General features: G+C 45.3%; 1 protein-coding gene across 1 annotated transcript in view; it reads right to left on the minus strand.

Moving 5' to 3' along the window:
• Positions 1-22488, minus strand: part of slc1a7b (solute carrier family 1 member 7b) — a 97209-nt gene that overhangs the window by 40778 nt on the left and 33943 nt on the right. Inside the window, exon 2 of the mRNA XM_041840148.2 lies at positions 15958-16037. Within this exon, the coding sequence (XP_041696082.1) occupies positions 15958-16037 (80 nt within the window). The remainder of the gene's footprint in view (positions 1-15957; positions 16038-22488) is intronic.

Genomic DNA, 22488 nt, shown 5'->3' on the forward strand with positions numbered 1-22488 from the left:
CAACACATTCCACATCTGTGGAGCATAAAAACCAAAAGCAGCTCTCCCAAAATCAGAAGCCACCCTTGGAACCTCTAGCACTATCCAATCTTGTGCTCTTGTACTGTTACTGTATGCTATTGTTTTGACCTTGACGAGTGTTGTCAGATACATCAGAAGTTTCTGCAGGAGCGCTATGTAAATAAACAAAAGGGAATGCTGTTCTCTTCTTACAGACAGAGGCCCAACCCACCTTTTGATACAATACACAATGAATGGTGAGTTCTAAAATTAAGGGCACAATGGACAACAGCATCTAGTGGTTTAAGTGTGGAAGCTGCTGCTTCCTCACAGACCCCTTGACTTTTTCCACATTTTGTTACCTTACAGCCTTATTCTAAAATGGAAGACTGCTGAACAATTAATCAAATGGCCACCCGGACTATTTATTATTGCCACACTGTTGAAAAACAAATGATAGTCCCACTAAGCCCAAACCATTCACTTTCATAACATGTCCCTGTTAGTTGCACCTCACATTTGTCACTAGCAGAATCCTAGCATGGAAGATGTAGGCTTTTCAAATGGACCTCCTTTAGCCGCTGTGTTTGCTGTTGTTTGCCTTTGTATGTGTGCTTTATGTGAGTGCCATCATCTCTGAACATTCCATCCAACTAAATGGGAGCTGCAGAGAGAGTGAACACCTTCATGTTTGTTTTAGTGTTTGAGCTGAGAGGGCTTGGGAGAGGTCCCAGATACACCGTCTGTCTGTTTGGCCAGGCAGTCACTCATACACACACACACACACACACACACACACACACACACACACACACACACACACACACACACACACACACAGTCTCTATCCATGTCTCTCTCTCTCACTCTGCCTCCATCCACCTCCCTGTCTCTTACCCTGCTTCTATCCACCTCTCTCTCTCTCTCTCTCTCTCTCTCTCTCTCTCTCTCTCTCTCTCTCTCTCTCTCTCTCTCTCTCTCTCTCTCTCTCTCTCTCTCTCTCTCTCTCTCTCTCTCTCTCACACACACACATCTTTGGGTGGAGCTGAAAGATACAGTATGAATCATGGACATTCTATTCACACCAAAGCAACTGGGGCCTCTGTCCCATTTTTGTGTCCTTGTGGGCTTTTGACAGGAAAATGGATGACAAAGTGTTGTTGTGTTAGTCATTAACTACAAAAATCTGTTGAATGTGCCAGTCTAATTGGAAGCAAACAGTGACTATGGTAAACAAAACTCCTCTGGAAATCTAGTGTTCATCAAATCAATGAATGCATGTTCAGGTGCTTATGAATAATGCTAATGCCACATATTTTAATGGTATTTCATTGTGATATTTGTATTCTCTCTCTCTCTCTGTTTGTGATGTTTTCAAAAAGTTTATCTGTTGGCCGGCTCAGTGCAAAGTTTGCATTACTTACCCAATGGGCACAGATGTCATTTCAACGTGAATTCAACTTGAAATCAACAAAAAATATCACCATGTCATTGGACTTAGGTTAAAAATTGAATGAAAAAAAGACTAAATTCCCTTATGTTGATTACTTTTTTCAAATCCAATCAGTTTTCCATGTTGATGCAACGTCATCGCATATAATTATTTATTGAAATTACGTGGAAACAACGTTGATTCAACTAGTTTTTGGCCAGTGGGTAGTTTACAAAAAGTTAAGATTATTTGTAGGCAAGAGAGTATTTTATGTCAACATAATAAAATAATGGTATGTTTTAATGATATCAGTTCGACCACTTCAACTACAGTACCAGTCAAAGGTTTGGACACACCTACTCATTCAAGGGTTTTTCTTTATTTTTACTATTTTATACATTGTAGAATAATAGTGAAAACATCAAAACTATGAAATAACAAATATGGAATCATGTAGTAAACAAAAAAGTGTTAAACAAATCAAAGTATATTTTATATTTGCCTTGATGACAGCATTGCACACTCTTGGCATTCAACCAGCATCACCTGGAATGCTTTTCCAACAGTCTTGAAGGAGTTCCCACATATGCTGAGCACTTGTTGGCTGCTTTTCCTTCACTCTGCAGTCCGACTCATCCCAAACCATCTCAATTGGGTTGAGGTAAAAAAAAAAGGTTGGGGGATTGTAGAGGCCAAGTCATCTGATGCAGCACTCCATCACTCTCCTTCTTGGTAAAATAGCCCTTACACAGCCTGGAGGTGGGTTGGGTCATTGTCCTGTTAAAAAACTAATGATAGTCCCACTAAGCCCAAACCAGATGGGATGGCGTATCGCTGCAGAATGCTGTGGTAGCCATGCTGGTTAAGTGTGCCTTGAATTCTAAATAAATGACAGACAGGGTCACCAGCAAAGCAACCCCACACCATAACACCTCCTCCTCCATGCTTTACGGTGGGAAATACACATGCGGAGATCATCCGTTCACCCACACCGCGTCTCACAAAGACACGGCGGTTGGAACCAAAAATCTCCAATTTGGACTCCAAACCAATGGACAAATTTCCACCGGTCCAATGTCCATTGCTCGTGTTTCTTGGCTCAAGCAAGTCTGTTCTTCCTATTGGTGTCCTTTAGTAGTGGTTTCTTTGCAGCAATTTGACCATGAAGGCCTGATTCACACAGTCCCCTCTGAACAGTTGATGTTGAGATGTGTCTCTTACTTGAACTTAATGAAGCATTTATTTGGGCTGCAATTTCTGAGGCTGGTGGCATGATGCTGCCACCACCATGCTCAACCGTAGGGATGGCGCCAGGTTTCCTCCAGATGTGACGCTTGGCATTCAGGCCAAAGAGTTCAATCTTGTTTCTCATGGTCTGAGAGTCCTTTAGGTGCCTTTTGGTAAACTCCAAGCGGGCTGTCATGTGCCTTTTACTGAGGAGTGGCTTCCGTCTGGCCACTCTACCATAAAGGCCTGACTGGTGGAGTGCTGCAGAGATGGTTGTCCTTCTGGAAGGTCTCCCATCTCCACAGAGGAACTCTGGCGCTATGTCGGAGTGACCATCGGGTTCTTGGTCACCTCCCTGATCAAGGCCCTTCTTCCCTGATTGCTCAGTTTGGCCGGGTGGCCAGCTCTAGGAAGAGTCTTGGTGGTTCCAAACTTCTTTCATTTAAGAATGATGGAGGCCACTATGCTCTTGGGGACCTTCAATGCTACAGAAATGTTTTGGTACCCTTCCCCAGATCTGTGCCCTGTCTCGGAGCTCTACGGACAATTCCTTCGACCAATTCCTCCAACCTCACGGCTTGGTTTTTGGTCTGACATGCACTGTCAATTTATGGACTCTTGACCGACCGTGCTATTTTGTTAGTTTTTTCGCATTGTTTGTAACTTATTTTGTACATAATGTTGCTGCTACCGTCTCTTATGACCGAAAAGAGCTTCTGGACATCAGAACAGCGATTACTCACCTTGAACTGGACAAATAATTTTGATTTAATCAGTCGGACGAGAGGGATTTGCTCCAGACACCCGACAGGGCCCTCATCCCGTCATTCGCAGTAGAAAGAGACAGAGATATCGCGGAAGGAGATCGGGGTGGCTGGCAAGGAGCCTGCGACGATTGGCAGTTCTGCCTTTGCCATCGGTGCTATTGGCCAACGTACAATCGCTTGATAATAAAGTGGACGAACTACAAGCACGTACATCCTACCAACGGGACATTAAAAACTGTAATATCTTATGTTTCACCGAGTCGTGGCTGAACGACGACATGAATAACATACAGCTGGCGGGTATCTTATGATAAGCTGTAGACCACACTATCTACCAAAAGAGTTTTCATCTATATTCTTCGTAGCTGTCTATTTACCACCACAAACTGATGCTGGCACTAAGTCCGCACTCAATTAACTGTATACCGCCATAAGCAAACAGGAAAACTCTCATCCAGAGGCAGTGCTCCTAGTGGCCGGGGACTTTAATGCAGGGAAAATTAAATCAGTTTTACCTCATTTCTACCAGCATGTTACATGTGCAACCAGAGGGGGAAAAAACTCTAGACCACCTTTAGTCACATACAGAGACGCTTACAAAGCTCTCCCTAGTCCTCCATTTGGCAAATCTGATCAAAATTATATCCTCCTGATCCTCCTGCTTACAAGCAAAAACTAAAGCAGGAAGCACCAGTGACTCTGTCAATAAAAAAGTGGTCAGATGAAGCAGATGCTAAGCTACAGGACTGTTTTGCTAGCACGGACTGGAATATGTTCCGGGATACTTCCGATGGCATTGAGGTGTACACCACATCAATCACTGGCTTCATCAATAAGTGCATCGATGACGTTGTCCCCACAGTGACTGTACGTACATACCCCAACCAGAAGCCATGGATTACAGGCAACATCCGCACTGAGCTAAAGGGTAGATCTGCCACTTTCAAGGAGCGGGACTCTAACCCGGAAGCTTATAAGACATCCTGCTATGCCCTGCAACTAACCTTCAAACAGACAAAGCGTCAATACAGGACTAAGATCGAATCGTACTACACCGGCTCCGACACTCGTCGGATGTTGCAGGGCTTGCAAACTATTACAGACTACAAAGGGAAGCACAGCCGCGAGCTGCCCAGTGACACGAGCCTACCAGATGAGCTAAATTACTTCTATGCTCACTTCGAGGCAAGTAACACTGAAACATGCATGAGAGCATCAGCTGTTCCGGATGACTGTGTGATCACGCTCTCCGTAGTCGATGTGAGTAAGACCTTTAAACAGGTCAACATTCACAAGGCCGCAGGGCCAGACGGATTACCAGGACGTGTACTCCGAGCATGCGCTGACCAACTGGCAAGTGTCTTCACTGACATTTTCAACCTCTCCCTGTCTGAGTCTGTAATACCAACATGTTTCAAGCAGACCACCATAGTCCCTGTGCTCAAGAACACTAATGTAACCTGCCTAAATGACTACCGACACGTAGCACTCATGTCTGTAGCCATGAAGTGCTTTGAAAGGCTGGTCATGGCTCACATCAACACCATTATCCCAGAAACCCTAGACGCACTCCAATTTGCATACCGCCCCAACATATCCACAGATGATGCAATCTCTATTGCACTCCACACTGCCCTTTCATATCTGGACAAAAGGAACACCTATGTGAGAATGCTATTCATTGACTACAGCTCAGTGTTCAACACCATAGTGCCCTCAAAGTTCATCACTAAGCTAAGGACCCTGGGACTAAACATCTCCCTCTGCAACTGGATCCTGGACTTCCTGACGGGCCGCCCCCCAGGTGGTAAGAGTAGGTAACAACACATCCGCCACGCTGATCCTCAACACGGGGGCCCCTCAGGGTTTTGTGCTCAGTCCCCTCCTGTACTCCCTGTTCACTCATGACTGCATGGCCAGGCACGACTCCAACACCATCATTAAGTTTGCCAATGACACAACAGTGGTAGGCATGATCACCAACAACGACGAGACAGCCGATAGGGAGGAAGTCAGAGACCTGGCCGTGTGGGGCCAGGACATCAACCTCTCCCTCAAAGTGATCAAGACAAAGGAGATGATTGTGGACTACAGGAAAAAGAAGAGGACCGAGCATGCCCCCATTCTCATCGACGGGGTTGTAGTGGAGCAGGTTGAGAGCTTCAAGTTCCTTGGTGTCCACATCACCAACAAACTAACATGGTCCAAGCACACTAAGACAGTCGTGAAGAGGGCACGACAAAACCTATTCCCCCTAAGGAGACTGAAAAGATTTGGCATGGGTCCTCAGATCCTCAAAAGGTTCTACAGCTGCACCAACGAGAGCATCCTGACTGGTTGCATCACTGCCTGGTATGCCAACTGCTCGGCCTCCGACCGCAAGGCACTACAGAGGGTAGTGCGTACGGCCCAGTACATCACTGGGGCCAAGCTTCCTGCCATCCAGGACCTCTATACCAGCCAGTGTCAGAGAAAGGCCCTCAAAATTGTCAAAGACTCCAGCCACCCTAGTCATATACTGTTCTCTCTGCTACCGCAGGTGGACTCCAATCAAGTTGTAGAAATATCTCAAGGATGATCAATGGAAACAGGATGCACCTGAGCTCAATTTTGATTCTCATAGCAAAGGGTCTGAATACTTATGTAAATAAGGTATTTCTGTTTTTTATCTTTAATAGATTTGCAAAAAAATCAAAAAACATGTTTTTGCTTTGCCATTATGGGGTATTGTGTGTAGATTGATGAGGAAAAATGTTTATTTAATACATTTTAGAATAAGGCTGTAACATAACAAAATGTGGAAAAAGGGAAGGGGTCTGAATACTTTCTGAATGCATTGTATCCCCGTAATCTAAAACAGACATAAAAGTGGCCGGGACAACTTCCTTTCTATTATCAAAAGCCTTGATTATTATTTCTGTTAAATAATCACATTTTAAAAATATTTTGTTTACATCAAGTTTTTATTATTTCAATTCATAGCATTCATACAATACATTTATAAATATATTTGTAAAGGTCCCCCCACCGGCAATCTGATAGCATGTAAAATCAGTAATAAAAGAATCCCATTTTGATCTTCAATTTCTTCATCAGCTCAGTAACATCATCTAGCCAGATACCAAAATATTTATAAGAGGGAACTCGTTCAATTTGTGTTCCGTTCAGGATAGTAATTTGAAGGTCACTTAAGTTTAAGTTAATGGACCTAGAAAATAGCATGTATTTTGTTTGGTTTGCTTTAAGTACTAACTTAAGATCCAAGAGTGACTTCTGTAGCGCTTGGAAATCAGACTGCGAATGTGAAAAGGTTCACAGATGTTGCAAAAGAGTACAATACCGTATCATTAGTAAAAAAAAGTTTTATAATTTTTCACAGTATTTCCGTTGTTATTTACAGCATAAAGAACAGTGGCCCCAGAATCGAACCAGGGGGTACCCCTATATGCACTTCAAGGAATTCAGATTTGACCCCCTCTGTCACAACAGCCTGAGTTCTATTCCTGAGATAGTTCTGAAACCACATACAGACGTCAGTGCCCAGGCCTATTGAGGACAACCTACTCAATAAAATAGAATGATCAACTGTATCAAAAGCCTTTGAGAAGTCAACAAACAAGGCAGCATAATTCATTTTGGCATCTAAAGCATTGACAATATAATTTACAACTAATGTGTTGCAGTAATAGTACTGCACCCTGGTCTAAACCCTGATTGATGTACATTCTGAATACAATTCTCAGATAAAAAGGAACAAAGTTGTACATTTACCAAAGATTTAAGAATCTTAGCTGGACAAAAAAGCCTAGAAATGGGAGGATAATGATGAAGAACACTAGTGTCCCCACCCTGATGGACCGGCAGCACGTAAGCAGCCTTCCATGCTTTTTGAATATTTCTCGATATCAATGTTACATTTTCTATGTGGGTTATTGAGCCAGCGATGAGGGGTGCGGCACACTTAAGCCGACCCGGCTCCAGTTTGTCGGCCCCGTGGACTTCTTCATGTCTACAGCTAGCAGGGCATCAAGGACTTATTTTTCAGTAAATTGCAGATTTATTTTTGTTGCAACTACCATTTTCCAAATCATTCTGCAAATTTACCCTACCAGCATTAAGCCCAATCTCATAAAAAGTAGTCATAGTAGTTATTTCAAAGATATAGTCAGCTGAAATAAAATGGTGATTAAATGCACCAATGATAACATGTGACTTGCAGGCCTGATGTGGCCTGTAAGCCATGAGTTTCGGGCCACTCTATTAGGGTTAAACTCTCAAAATAAGGCCTTATGAGATATGTAATGTATTGTCTTGAAGCGGCAATCAGCAGTAGAAACAATAACAAAGAGAAATCCCCGCCCCTGTTTCGGTAAAAACCTGAGAGATGGGCCTGGAGAAATCCATGATATCAAACGTATAGTTTTAACCATGTTTTGAGGCTATATAGTGTTTGTTTATATTTGCTTTGTTTACAAACATTGGGATAAAACAAGCTTATATTTTGGGTTCTGATGGGGTATGACAGTTGAACTAAGCTCATGAGGCATTTGTAAGATATATTCTTCAAGAATCAATGGGTACATATCATTAATTTAAAAGCCAAAACATGAAGGTAGGAACTGCAGATTGCCCCTTTAAAGAATTTGATTTTAATGATAACATGTGCTTAAGTTGCTTTGCTATTTATGTCGTTAATAAATAAAAACTAAATTATAGCTATTATTAATGCTATTGCTGTATCTTAATAACATTATAATTAATATTCATTGTTACCTGTCAAATCATTTGAAGCGGTCACAACAACAACATTTGATTACAGAGAAGGATGGGAAAATGCGTTTCCTATATGATGAATAAATTAGATCAATATACAGATGTAGGATGTTAATTTGAGCCAGTTTGTTACAGCAAGACAATAATCCTGCAGCAACGGGAAATGTCAATTATTAGGTGGATTATAATTAATGGACATTTTTGTAGGGGTTGATAAATGTTTCGTAAGGGAAAATCAAGTCTCAAATTTCATAGTGGAAATGTAAAAAAAGGGTGATGAAATTAAGATCTTACATCTGTATGACATGGTGGTGTGACAACAAGACACCATGTTCCCTATTTACATATATATGAGGGGATTGCCAAGGTGGACAAGGGTGAGGTCAACCCAGACTTTCTTGTTTTCCCATTTCAAATCATGTCAGTGGAGACTGGAGAGTAATGGAGTCTTGAATATCCAATGGGAAAAGCAAGCTTCCACTCAATGGCATTTCTTTCTATTGATAGGCTGGAACATCTTTACCTCTTTCTTATCTACTCAACAAAATCTATAGTGGATCTTAGACTAATGTACAATGTGATTCACCCTATTCCCTATATAGAGTACTACTTTTGACTAGTGCCCTATGGGGAATAGGGTGCCATTTGGGAGGCAGACACAGTTTTATCCTTCTCATCCTCCTAATTATGGACTCTGGTATTAAATCAACGTGATCAGACAAAGAACGCTCACTACAACAAGTTGCTGATTCCTGATTATTCTGGTTAAGTGTCCATCTATCTCCAGCTCTGTCAATTGTCTCCACACCTCTCTCTCAGGCTAGTGATAGTGTTAATGACTAGCTCAAATGGTTGATGAAACACTAAAGAGACACTACAGACACTACAGACTGCTAAATAACAGCCTGAAAGAGCACTTTATACGAGCACCATTGTGTGAGTGTGTGTATGCGTGTGTGTGTCACGTGTTCCTATGGTTCTATTTAGTCCTTTTTCCTTTTCCTTTGTGTGTGCTTTATTTTGAATTGATTTACTTAAAAGTGCTTTAATATTTATTTATTCCTCTGGTGTGCTGTGTTGTGGTTTACTTCTTATTGACCCTTTCGAGTGCTCGTCTCGTTGTGTGAATGAGGGAACGAGTGTGTTAATTAGGGACCCGAGCAACGCCCCCCACACCTGAGGACTATTGGGGTTAACGAGCTGCCCTGCACAAAGGCAGCTCTCAGACGCTGTTCAAGGCTTTAAGCTAGCAACGGGAGAAGACAGTTGCCACAGGCTGTGCTCAGCCACACCACTCCCGTCGGGGGAGAGGGGACTGGATGAGTGTGACCCTGCTTGGGAAAAGCTGAACGGAACAGCTCTGCTCGGGATGAAGAACCGAATGACGTGTGAGTGCGTACCAATGGTTTCCAGTATGATGACGTTACTGATGAAGCTTTCTCCACCCTCTCCAGACGTGGCCTGCTACGACGAGACTGCAGAGGCCGCGACTACCGCATCGGAACCCTGGGATGCCAGCGACGAATGCTCCACGCCAATCAACTATGGACTTGTGCTTGTATGTGTTGTGCTTGGGCCTGTCCTTGTGTTTTGTTCTGTGTTGCTTTTATCCTGCAAACCCCTTTTTTAATACTTAAATTAAGATGGTAAAGAACTGTAAACACTGTCTGCCCCCTACCTGTGTCTGTGGTATTGGGATTGAAAGAGCTTTGGTTTTTGACATGTGCATGTCTGGTTTTGAGTTGGATCTCTAAATGCTTATCCCATCCATAGTTTGTTTCACATTTCATAATACTTAGCAGTTACCACAAAGTCTGACAGCTATAATGTGTATGGGTACTCTCAGACAAGGGAGTTTTTAGGAGATTGGATAAAATTTCACCACGCACACTGAACAGAGATCGAAGTATTGATGTCAGGAAGCCAAATGCACCATGAGCCGTTAGTCCCCCCCTTACAACGGTCCAAAAAAGGGACTTCATTTTTGGCTCAGTTGGTCTCTTTGGCTCACTGACAAAGTCATTCGAATTCTCTGTGCACCGCTTACACTTCTAGACGTTGTTTAACCATGTTTTGGGAAGACCTATAGAGTGACTATTTGTAGGCTGCAATATGAAATGCAGCTGAAAAGATGTTCAAGCACAGTGTGTAAGTCATCTCAATACAAATCAGTGAATGTCTTAAATACACTTGTTTTTCAACCATTCCACAAAGTTCTTGTTAACAAACTATAGTTTTGGCAAGTCTGTTAGGACATCTACTTTGTGCATGACACAAGTAATTTTTCCAACAATTGTTTACAGACAGATTATTTCAATTATAATTCACTGTATCACAATTCCAGTGGGTCTGAAGTTTACATATACTAAGTTGACTGTGCCTTTAAACAGCTTGGACATTTCCAGAAAATGATGTCATGGCTTTAGAAGCTTCTGATAGACTAATTGACATCATTTGAGTCAATTGGAGGTGTACCTGTGGATGTATTTCAAGGCCAACCTTCAAACTCAGTGCCTCTTTCTTGACATCAGGAAGGAGACGCGCTCTGTCTCCTAGATATGAACGTACTTTGGTGCGAAAAGTGCAAATCAATCCCAGAACAACAGCAAAGGACCTTGTGAAGATGCTGGAGGAAACAGGTACAAACATATCTATATCCACAGTAAAACGAGTCCTATATCGACATAACCTGAAAGGCCGCTCTGCAAGGAAGACATACTTTTTGGAGAAATGTCCTTCCAAATGGACAATGACCCCAAGCATACTTCCAAAGTTGTGGCAAAATGGCTTAAGGACAACAAAGTCAAGGTATTGGAGTGGCCATCAGAAAGCCCTGACCACAATCCTATAGAAAATGTGTGGGCAGAACTGAAAAATCGTGTGCAAGCAAGGAGGCCTACAAACCTGACTCAGTTACACCAGCTCTGTCAGGAAGAATTAGCCAAAATTCACCCAACTTATTGTGGGAAGCTTGTGGAAGGTTACCCGAAACGTCAGTTAAACAATTTAAAGGCAATGCTACCAAATACTAATTGAGTGTATGTAAACTTCGGACCCACTGGGAATGTGATGAAAGAAATAAAAGCTGAAATAAATCATTCTCTCTAGTATTATTCTGACATTTCACATTCTTAAAATAAAGTGGTAATCCTAAATGACCTAAGACAGGGAATTTTTACTTGGATTAAATGTCAGGAATTGTGAAAAACTGAGTTTAAATGTATTTGGCCAAGGTGTACGTAAACTTCCGACTTCAACTGTACATAAACGTGATATATTTGCAATTTGGCCTAAACACTGCTATGTCTACTGCTGCTGTTGCTACTACACTGAACAAAAATATAAACGCAACATGTAAAGTGTTGGCCCCATGTTTTCTGATCTGAAATCAAAGATCCCATAATTGTTCAATATGCACAAAAAGCTTATTTCTCTAAAATGTTGTGCACAAATGTTTACATCCCTGTAACTGAGCATTTCTTCTTTGCCAAGATAATCCATCCACCTGACAGGTGTGGCATATCAAGAAGCTGATTACAGCATGATCATTCCCCAGGTGCACCTTGTGCTGGGGACAAAGGGCCACTCTAAAATATGCAGTTTTGTCACACAATGCCACAGATGTCTCAGGTTTTGAGGGAGTTAGCAATTGACATGCTGACTGCAGGAATGTCCACCAGAGCTGTTGCCAGAGAATTGAATGTTAATTTCTCTACCATAAACTGCCTCCAATGTTTTAGAGATTTGGCAGTACGTCCAACCGGCCTCACAACCGCAGACCATATGTAACCATGCCAGCCCAGGACCTCCATATCCGGCTTCTTCACCTTCGGGATCATCTGAGACCGGACAGCTGATGAAACTGTGGGTTTGCACAACCAAATAATTTCACAGGGAATCTGTGTGCTCGTCGTCCTCGAAGGGCTCTTGACCTGACTGTAGTTCGGCATCGTAACCGACTTCAGTGAGCAAATGCTCACCTTCGATGGCCACTGGCACGCTGGGGAAGTGTGCTCTTCACGGATGAATCCCGTTTTCAACTGTACCGGGCAGGTCGGGTGGGTGAGCTGTTTGCTGATGTCAACGTTGTGAACAGAGTGCCCCTTGGTGGCAGTGGGGTTATGGTATGGGCATGCATAAGCTAAGGACAGCGAACACAATTGCATTTTATCGATGGCAATTTGAAAGCACAGAGATACCGTGACAAGATCCTGAGGCCCATTGTCGTGCCATTCATCCGCAGCCATCACCTCATGTTTCAGCATGATAATGCATGCCCCATGTTGCAAGGATCTGTACACAATTCCTGGAGTCTGAGAATGTCCATGTTCTTCCATGGCCTGCATACTCACCAGACATGTCATCCATTGAGCACGTTTGGGATGCTCTGGATCGACATGTACGACAGTATGTTCCAGTTCCCGCCAATATTCAGCAATTTCGCACAGCCATTGAACAGGAGTGGGACAACATTCCATAGGCCACAATCAACAGCCTGATCAACGCTATGTGTCGCGCTGCATGAGGAAAATGGTGGTCACACCAGATACTGACTGGTTTTCTGATCCACGCCCCTACCTTTTTTATAAAAAGGTATCTGTGACCAACAGATGCATACCTGTATTCCCAGTCATGTGAAATCGATAGATTAGGGTCTAATGAATTTATTTCAATTGACTGATTTCCTTATATGAACTGTAATGCCGTAAAATCTTTGAAATTGTTGCATGTTGTGTTTCTACTTTTCAGTGTAATACTACTACTGGTACTGCTGCTGGTACTACTGCTGCTGGTACCACTGCTGCTGGTACTACTGCTGCTGGTACTACTGCTGCTACTACTGCTGCTGGTACTGCTGCTGGTACTACTGCTGCTGCTGCTACTGCTGCTTGTACTACTGCTGCTGGTACTACTACTACTGGTACTACTACTACTGCTGCTGGTACTACTACTACTGCTGCTGGTACTGCTGCTGGTACTGCTGCTGCTACTACTGCTGCTGGTACTACTGCTGCTGCTGCTACTGCTGTTGGTACTACTGCTGCTGCTGCTACTGCTGTTGGTACTACTGCTGCTGGTACTGCTGCTGCTACTACTGCTGCTGGTACTACTGCTGCTGCTGCTACTGCTGTTGGTACTACTGCTGCTGGTACTACTACTACTGGTACTACTACTACTGGTACTACTGCTGCTGCTACTACTGCTGCTGGTACTACTGCTGCTGGTACTACTGCTGCTGGTACTACTGCTGCTGCTACTACTGCTGCTGCTACTACTGCTGCTGGTACTACTGCTGCTGGTACTACTACTACTGGTACTACTGCTGCTGGTACTACTGCTGCTGGTACTACTGCTGCTGGTACTACTGCTGCTGGTACTACTGCTGCTGGTACTACTGCTGCTGCTTCTACTGCTGTTGGTACTACTGCTGCTGGTACTACTACTACTGGTACTACTGCTGCTGGTACTACTGCTGCTGGTACTACTGCTGCTTCTACTACTGCTGCTTCTACTACTGCTGCTGGTACTACTGCTGCTGGTACTACTGCTGCTGTTACTACTACTACTGGTACTACTGCTATTATCGGTGCTACTGCCACAAACTCAGCTTATTACACCTGCTCCTGCTATTGATGTGCATATAATATAACACTTCCACCTGTTGTCAGAAGCACCAGTGAAGGTGCATGTCTCTGATGTTTACAGTCCAACCTATCGCAGATCCATCCCACTTTTCATTCAGTTTCTATAGATCTCTGGAGACGTATAGATAATACATCAAATGAAATTGTATTGGTCGTGTACACAGTGTAGCAGGTGTTACGGTGGGTGCAGCGAAATGATTATGTTCCTCCTATAAATCAATGCAGGAAATCTCAACAAGCACACAACAATAAACATTTAGTACAGCATTAGATAAATAGTATGTAAACATTATTAATGTGACCAGTATTCAATGGCTATGTACTGTACATAGGGCAGCAGTCCCTAAGGTGCAGGGTATAGTACCCAATGGTAGCCAGCTGGTGGGCAGGGGCAGGCTCCTAGGCGGAGGCAATGATGTACAGGGCATTCGGAAAGTATTCAGACCCATTCACTTTTTCCACATTTTGTTACGTTAGTCTTATTCTAAAATTGATTAAGATGTTTTTTCCATCAATCTACACACAATACCCCATAATGACGAAGCAAAACAGGTTTTTAGACATTTTTACAAATTTAATAAAAAATAAAAAACTGAAATATTACATTTACATAAGTATTCAGACCCTTTACTCAGTACTTTGAAGCACCTTTGGCAGCGATTACAGCCTTGTCTTAGGTATGACGCTACAAGTTTGGCACACCTGTATTTGGGGAGTTTCTCCCATTCTTCTCTGCAGATCCTCTCAACATCTGTCAGGTTGGATGGGGAGTGTCGCTGCACAGCTATTTTCAGGTCTCTCCAGAGATGTAAGATCGGGTTCAAGTACGGGCTCTGGCTGAGCCACTCAAGGGCATTCAGGCCAAAGAGTTCAATCTTGGTTTCATCAGACCAGAGAATCTTGTTTCTCATGGTCTGAGAGTCCTTTAGGTACCTTTTGGCAAACTCAAAGCGGGCTGTCATGTGCCTTTTACTGAGGAGTGGCTTCCGTCTGGCCACTCTACCACAAAGGCCTGATTGGTGGAATGCTGCAGAGATGGTTGTCCTTCTGGAAGGTTCTCCCATCTTCACAGAGGAACTCTGGAGCTCACCATTGGGTTCTTGGTCACCTCCCTGACCAAGGCCCTTCTCCCCCAATTGCTCAGTTTGGCCGGGCAGCCAGCTCTAGGAAGAGTCTTGGTGGTTCCAAACTTCTTCCATTTAAGAATGATGGAGGCCACTGGGGTTCTTGGGGACCTTCAGTGCTGCAGAATGTTTTTCGGTATCCTTCCCCAGATCTGTGCCTCGACACAGTCCTGTCTTGGAGCTCCACTGACAATTCCTTCGACCTCATGGCTTGGTTTTTGCTCTGAAATGCACTGTCACCTTATATAGACAGGTGTGTGCCTTTCCAAATCATGTCCAATCAATTGAATTTACCACAGGTGGACTCCAAGTTGTAGAAACATCTCAAGGATGATCAATGGAAACAGGATGTCTCATAGTAAAGGGTCTGAATACATATGTAAATACGTTTTTATTGAGTAATCTTTTTATATTTAAATTTGCAAAAATTTCTAAAAACCAGTTTTTGCTTTGTCATTATTGGGCATTGTGTGTAGATTGATGAGGGATATGTTTTTCGTTAATCCATTTTAGAATACGGCTGTAACTTAACAACATTTGGAAAAAGTCAAGGGGTCTGAATACTTTCCGAATGCACTGTATATACCTGAATTAAAAATGAATTAAATTTAGATTTTTTTGTCACTTGCCTACAAACAATATCCCATAATGTTAAAGAAATGTTTACTAATTAATTTAAAATGAAAATTTGAAGTGTCTTTAGTCAATAAGTATTCAACCCCTTTGTTGTGGCAATGGGGGAGGGAACGCCCCTTCACCCCCCCTCCCCCTGCGTCCTTTTCCCCCCACTGCTACAAATATTTCCTGTGGAAACACTGTAGTCGGTGTGAAGGGACCAAGTAGCGCACTACTTTTGACCAGCGGGGTCCATAGTAATGCACTATAAAGGTGCCATTTCACCCACACCAGAATAGAGAGCTGACAGCGACCGTACTCTACTAGAGATGGTAGGCTCTATAATGTTGTAACAGGCTGTGACTGTAGCCTACCTGGACACAACAAGCGGAAGGATGAGCATCTTCAACATCCTCATCAGCAGCTCTCCAGGGAACTGGAAATACTTCACTTCCTGTAGGGGTCAAGTTGGGGGGTGGGAGGAGGGGTGGAGAAAACAAACAAGCTGTTATTGAGGATGACAGGTATTGAGGATGACCAGTATTGAGGATGACAGGTATTGAGGATGACAGGTATTGAGGCTGACAGGTATTGAGGATGACCAGTATTGAGGATGACCGGTATTGAGGATGACAGGTATTGAGGCTGACAGGTATTGAGGATGACCAGTATTGAGGATGACAGGTATTGAGGATGACAGGCATTGAGGATGACAGAGGGCTATTGAAATTTCACATGCAGTAGTGAATGTACTTTCAGGTACAATTTGGGTAAAATATTTTAGAAATGCTAATGGTTGTATATTTTAGAGAGGTTGTTTGTGCCCTGAATGTACTATAAGTGCAATGACGCTACTTTTCAAGGAACTCTTATGTCATTGCAAAAAGTACATGCAGTACTCATATTAAAGGTTAAGTGCAGAATTCTGAGAATTTTGTTCTGTTCTTCGAAGACAACCTCTAGCGTGTGTGTCATGCAGGGAAGTGTGTGTGTCATTCTGTTGGTTGGAGAGGAAGGGACCCATATTCACAAAGGGTAGGAGTGATTTAGTGTGCTGATTTAGGAACCGTTTTGTATTGTAGATCATATAGAATATAATAATACAGACAGGGAGATGGCTGTTCTTAGATCAGCACTCTACTCTTAGGAAGTAGGCAGTACTAGGCAGAAATATGATTATGTAATCTTTAATTCCTGAATGTTGTATCTTTTGTTATTCTTGTGGTTTAGATGACAAACCATCGTTGAATTAATGAGTGTCAAAGTGATAGGCCTAGTCAATCAGGAAATAATGCAACATTCTTCTCTATTCATCCTCAGAAGTAATATGCATTGTATTGATTTTTCCCAACACAATATTCCCACAGACAGTTATTCCTTATACTCATTACCTTCTTATTACAAAATATAGTTTCTGGCAAATTCAATACAGTATGTAATCTACAGTATGACGGCGAACAGATGAACACCATGTTCCCTTCTGATTAGAAAGAGAAAAATACAATTGCACCACATTCTGGTATAAAGTGCAGCAAATTCATCCCAATAGCAGACTCACTCTGTGTTACAATGGTTAATTAAGAGACTGTAATACCCAGTAACCAACCAATAACCAAACTCCCGTACGGCCCTGTGGTCCCAGAGAAACATATAGACTGCGTCTGAAATGGAACCCTATTCCCTATATGGTGCTCTGCTTTTGACCAGGGTCCATAGGGCTTTTGTCAAAAGTAGTGCACTATGTAGAGAATAGGGTTCCATTTGGGATGCACAATTCTGTAGAATACGTGATTAGTGCTGACTGTCCATACTCTTCTCATTTCAGTGTCTGCATGAGTCAAGGTACAGAAAAGGCCCATTATTTACTCCATGTCTCTTTCTTCTTAGGAGCTAATCCTGAGTCAAGTAAATGCTACAGCCAACATACATGGTAAGAGGTTTTCATGTGTGTGTGTGTGTGTGTGTGTGTGTGTGTGTGTGTGTGTGTGTGTGTGTGTGTGTGTGGAGGCGTATGTGCTTTAAGTGCATATTGTGTTGTAAGAATGAGCTAGCCCTGGCTGTCTAATTTGTGGGATTGTGGGCTGTATTGTGGGCTGTATGTGCTGTGTGTGTGGGAGTGTTTGTGTGTGAGGGAGTGTTTGTGTGTGAGGGAGTGTTTGTGTGTGAGGGAGTGTTTGTGTGTGTGAAAGTGTTTGTGTGTGTGGGAGTGTGTGTGTGTGTGTGGGAGTGTTTGTGTGTCTGTGTGAGTGTTTGTGTGTGTGTGGGAGTGTTTGTTTGTGTTGGAGTATTTGTGTGTGTGGAAGTGTTTGTGTGTGGGAGTGTTTGTTTGTCTGTGTGGGAGTGTTTGTTTGTCTGTGTGGGAGTGTTTGTTTGTCTGTGTGGGAGTGTGTGTTTGTGTGTGGGAGTGTGTTTGTGTGTGTGGGAGTGTGTGTTGTGTGTATGGGAGTGTTTGTATGTCTGTGTGGGAGTGTTTGTTTGTGTGTGTGGGAGTGTTTGTGTGTGTGTGGGAGTGTCTGTTTGTGTGTGTGGGAGTGTTTGTGTGTGTGTGTGTGTGTGTGGGAGTGTTTGTGTTTGTGTGGGAGTGTTTGTTTGTGTGTGTGGGAGTGTTTTTGTGTGTGTGTGGGAGTGTTTGTGTGTGTGGGAGTGTTTGTTTGTGTGTGAGGGAGTGTTTGTGTGTGGGAATGTTTGTATGTGTGGGAGTGTTTGTGTGTGTGTTTGGGAGTGTTTGTTTGTGTGTGTGGGAGTGTTTGTGTCACACTCTGGCTCCGGGACTTGTATTTTGAGTCAGGGTGTGTTCGTTTTGTTGGGTTTTTGGGTTGGCTTTGTTGTGTATTGGGTGTGTTTGGTTTGGTGTGCTTGTATTGTCATATGACTCCCAATCGGAGGTAACGAGTGTCAGCTGTCGGCTCGTTATCTCTGATTGGGAGCCATATTTAAACTGTGTGTTTTCACCTTGTGTTTGTGGGGTTTTGTTCCTGTTTAGTCTATGTACTGTTGGACTTCACGTTTCGTCGTTGTTTGTTGTTTTTTCGTGTTGCACTTTATTAAATAAAGTCATGTTCACTTCAAACGCTGCGCTTTGGTCTACTCCATTTGAAGACGACCGTGACAGAAAAACCCACCGTAAAAGGACCAAGCAGCGTGTCCAGGAGCAAGACAGCTGGACATGGGAGGAGGCGCCGGGTAAGGAGATCGAGAGGCTGGCGATGGCCCAGGTGGGCAAATCGTGGTCCTGGGAGGACATGCTTGGGGGCAAGGGACCTTGGGGGAGGATCAAGGCCCTGGCGAGAGAGGAGCAACGGCGTCAGCAGGGCCATCGTTGGAAGGACGAGAGGCAACCCCAAAAAATTTTTTGGGGGGGGCACATGGCTTGGGCGGCTGGGCAGCAGGAGGCTGCCACAGGGAGATATGGAGAGAAGGCTATCGGTGTACGGGAGCCATTGGCGAGTAGAGGGAGGGAAGTTGTTGTGGCACGGCGTGAGAGACTGAGGTGTGTTACCAGTCCGGTCCGGCCCGTTCCTGATCCCCAGTTAAGGCCAGTGGTATGTGTTCCCGGTACGGACCGGCCTGTTCCTACTCCACGCACCAGGTCCACGATGTGCGTCGCCAGCCCAGCCCGGCCGGTTCCTGCTCTACGCACTACGCCTGTGGTGGGCGTCGCCAACCCAGCCCGGCCGGTTCCTGCTCCACGCACCAGGGATACGGTGCGCTTCGCCAGCCCGGCCCGGCCTGTTCCGGCCACTCGCACCAGGGATACGGTGCGCGTTGCCAGCCCAGCCCGGCCTGTTCCTGCTCCACGCACCAGGGATATGGTGTGCGTCGCCAGTCCAGACCGGCCTGTTCCTGCTCCACGCACTACGCCTGTGGGGTGCGTCGCCAGCCCGGCCCGGCCTGTTCCTGCTCCACGCACCAGGGATACGGTGCGCCGCCAGCCCAGCCCGGCCTGTTCCTGCTCCACGCACCAGGGATATGGTGCGCTTCGCCAGCCCGGCCCGGCCTGTTCCTGCTTCCCCGCACTAGCCCTGAGATGCGTGTCCTCAGCCCGGTACCTCCAGTTCCGGCACCACGCATCAGGCCTACGGTGCGTCCCCAGGGCCCAGCATGCCCTGTTCCTTCTCCCCGCACTAGCCCTGAGATGCGTGTCCTCAGCCCGGTACCTCCAGTTCCGGCACTACGCGCCAGGCCTAAGGTGCGCCTCAGACGGCCAGAGTCTGCCGTCTGCCCAACGGCGCCTGAACTGCCCGTCTGCCCAACGGCGCTTGAACTGCCCGTCTGCCCAACGGCGCCTGAACTGCCCGTCTGCCCAACGGCGCCTGAACTGCCCGTCTGCCCAACGGCGCCTGAACTGCCCGTCTGCCCAACGGCGCCTGGACTGCCCGTCTGCCCAACGGCGCCTGAACTGCCCGTCTGCCCAACGGCGCTTGAACTGCCCGTCTGCCCAACGGCGCTAAAGCCGCCCGTCTGTACTGAACCTGCAAAGCCGCCCGTCTGCCATGAGCCTTCAGAGCCGTCCGCCAGACCGGAGCCGCTAGAGCCTTCCGCCAGACAGGAGCCGCTAGAGCCTTCCGCCAGACAGGATCAGCCAGAGCCTTCCGCCAGACAGGATCAGCCAGAGCCTTCCGCCAGACAGGATCAGCCAGAGCCTTCCGCCAGACAGGATCAGCCAGAGCCTTCCGCCAGACAGGATCAGCCAGATCCGTCAGCCAGCCATGAGCAGCCAGATCCGTCAGCCAGCCATGAGCAGCCAGGTCCGTCAGCCAGCCATGAGCAGCCAGATCCGTCAGCCAGCCATGAGCAGCCAGATCCGTCAGCCAGCCATGAGCCGTCCAGCCAGGATCCGCCAGAGCCGTCCAGCCAGGATCCGCCAGAGCCGTCCAGCAAGGATCCGCCAGAGCCGTCCAGCCAGGATCCGCCAGAGCCGTCCAGCCAGGATCCGCCAGAGCCGTCTAGCCAGGATCCGCCAGAGCCGTCCAGCCAGGATCCGCCAGAGCCGTCCAGCCAGGATCTGCCAGAGCCGTCCAGCCAGGATCCGCCAGCCAGCCAGGATCCGCCAGAGCCAGCCAGCCAGGATCCGCCAGAGCCGTCTAGCCAGGATCTGCCAGAGCCGTCCAGCCAGGATCCGCCAGCCAGCCAGGATCCGCCAGAGCCAGCCAGCCAGGATCCGCCATTCAGTCCGGTGCTGCCCCTTAGCCTGGTGCTGCCTCTTATCCTGGTGCTGCCCCTTAGTCCGGTGCTACCCCTTAGTCCGGTGCTGCCCCTTAATCCAGGTGGGTTAAATTGGAGGGTGGTCATTTGGAGGAGGCTACGAGAGTGGGTAGTGACTATAGTGGGGTGGTGGTCAAGCCCGGAGCCGGAGCCGCCTCGAGGAGCAACACCCACCCAGCCCTCCCCTATTGTGGGGTTGTGAGGCGCGGTCGCAGTCCGCGCCTTTAGGGGGGGGTACTGTCACACTCTGGCTCCGGGACTTGTATTTTGAGTCAGGGTGTGTTCGTTTTGTTGGGTTTTTGGGTTGGCTTTGTTGTGTATTGGGTGTGTTTGGTTTGGTGTGCTTGTATTGTCATATGACTCCCAATCGGAGGTAACGAGTGTCAGCTGTCGGCTCGTTATCTCTGATTGGGAGCCATATTTAAACTGTGTGTTTTCACCTTGTGTTTGTGGGTTTTTGTTCCTGTTTAGTCTATGTACTGTTGGACTTCACGTTTCGTCGTTGTTTGTTGTTTTTTCGTGTTGCACTTTATTAAATAAAGTCATGTTCACTTCAAACGCTGCGCTTTGGTCTACTCCATTTGAAGACGACCGTGACAGTTTGTTTGTGTGTGTGGGAGTGTTTGTTTGTTTGTGTGGGAGTGTTTGTGTGGGAGTGTTTGTGTGTGTGGGAGTGTTTGTTTGTGTGTGGGAGTGTTTGTTTGTGTGGGTGGGAGTGTTTGTTTGTGTGTGTGGGAGTGTTTGTTTGTGTGTGTTTGAGTGGTTGTGTGTGTGTGTGGGAGTGTGTGTGTGTGGGAGTGTTTGTTTGTGTGTGTGGGAGTGTTTGTGTGTGGGAGTGTTTGTGTGTGTGTGGGAGTGTTTGTGTGGGAGTGTTTGTGTGTGTGGGAGAGTTTGTGTGTGTGGGAGTGTTTGTTTGTGTGTGCAAGTGTTTGTGTGTCTGTGGGAGTGTTTGTGTATGAGGGAGTGTATACATCTATGATCAAGGTCATTGTATAAAATAACATCGCTGGAGATGGTGGTCCAGAAGATAGATCCGTTTCAAACACTGGCAGTAGCTTTCATCCCACTGGGAACAGAGTCCAGTTCAACGTCTAGTTTTGATTTAAATTTGGTTGAGTTGTCAACTAACGTGAATTCAACATGAAATCAACAAAAAATGTCACCATGTCATGGAAGAAAATACACAATTCCCTTACGTTGATGACTTTTTGCAAATCCAATCAGTTTTCCACGTTGATTCAACGTCATCACATTCGTTTTTGTTATTGAAGTAACATGGGAACAGTGTTGATTCAACCCGTTTTTTGCCCAGTGGGATGTATTGCAGTACATTGCAACAGGTGTTGGGGTGGTCTTGAAATTTCCAGATGATGGTTTTTGCTTAGATCTAACACATTTAGTTTTCGACTGACTGCTGACAGTTGTTATGAAGTTAATTTCTGATGGCAGCTCAGTTTTCAACAGGTGTAGCCAATAGCACAGAGCGATATCCTAGGCTGACAATTACTCTGAAGTGCTGAAAAGGAGAGCTAACAGTGAGGAATAGTAGAATCGACAGTCGGACAGAAAACTCTGCAGACTTAATAGACAAGCTTCTCCGAAACATCCCAAAGAAAATCAGCTCTTTAGATTAAAGTCAATATTGACACGAGAATCTGATTCAGTATTTCTCCTGTACAAAACCTCAGATTTAGCCCTCG

Source organism: Coregonus clupeaformis, chromosome 20, assembly GCF_020615455.1.
Source record: "Coregonus clupeaformis isolate EN_2021a chromosome 20, ASM2061545v1, whole genome shotgun sequence".
NCBI lineage: Eukaryota > Metazoa > Chordata > Actinopteri > Salmoniformes > Salmonidae > Coregonus > Coregonus clupeaformis.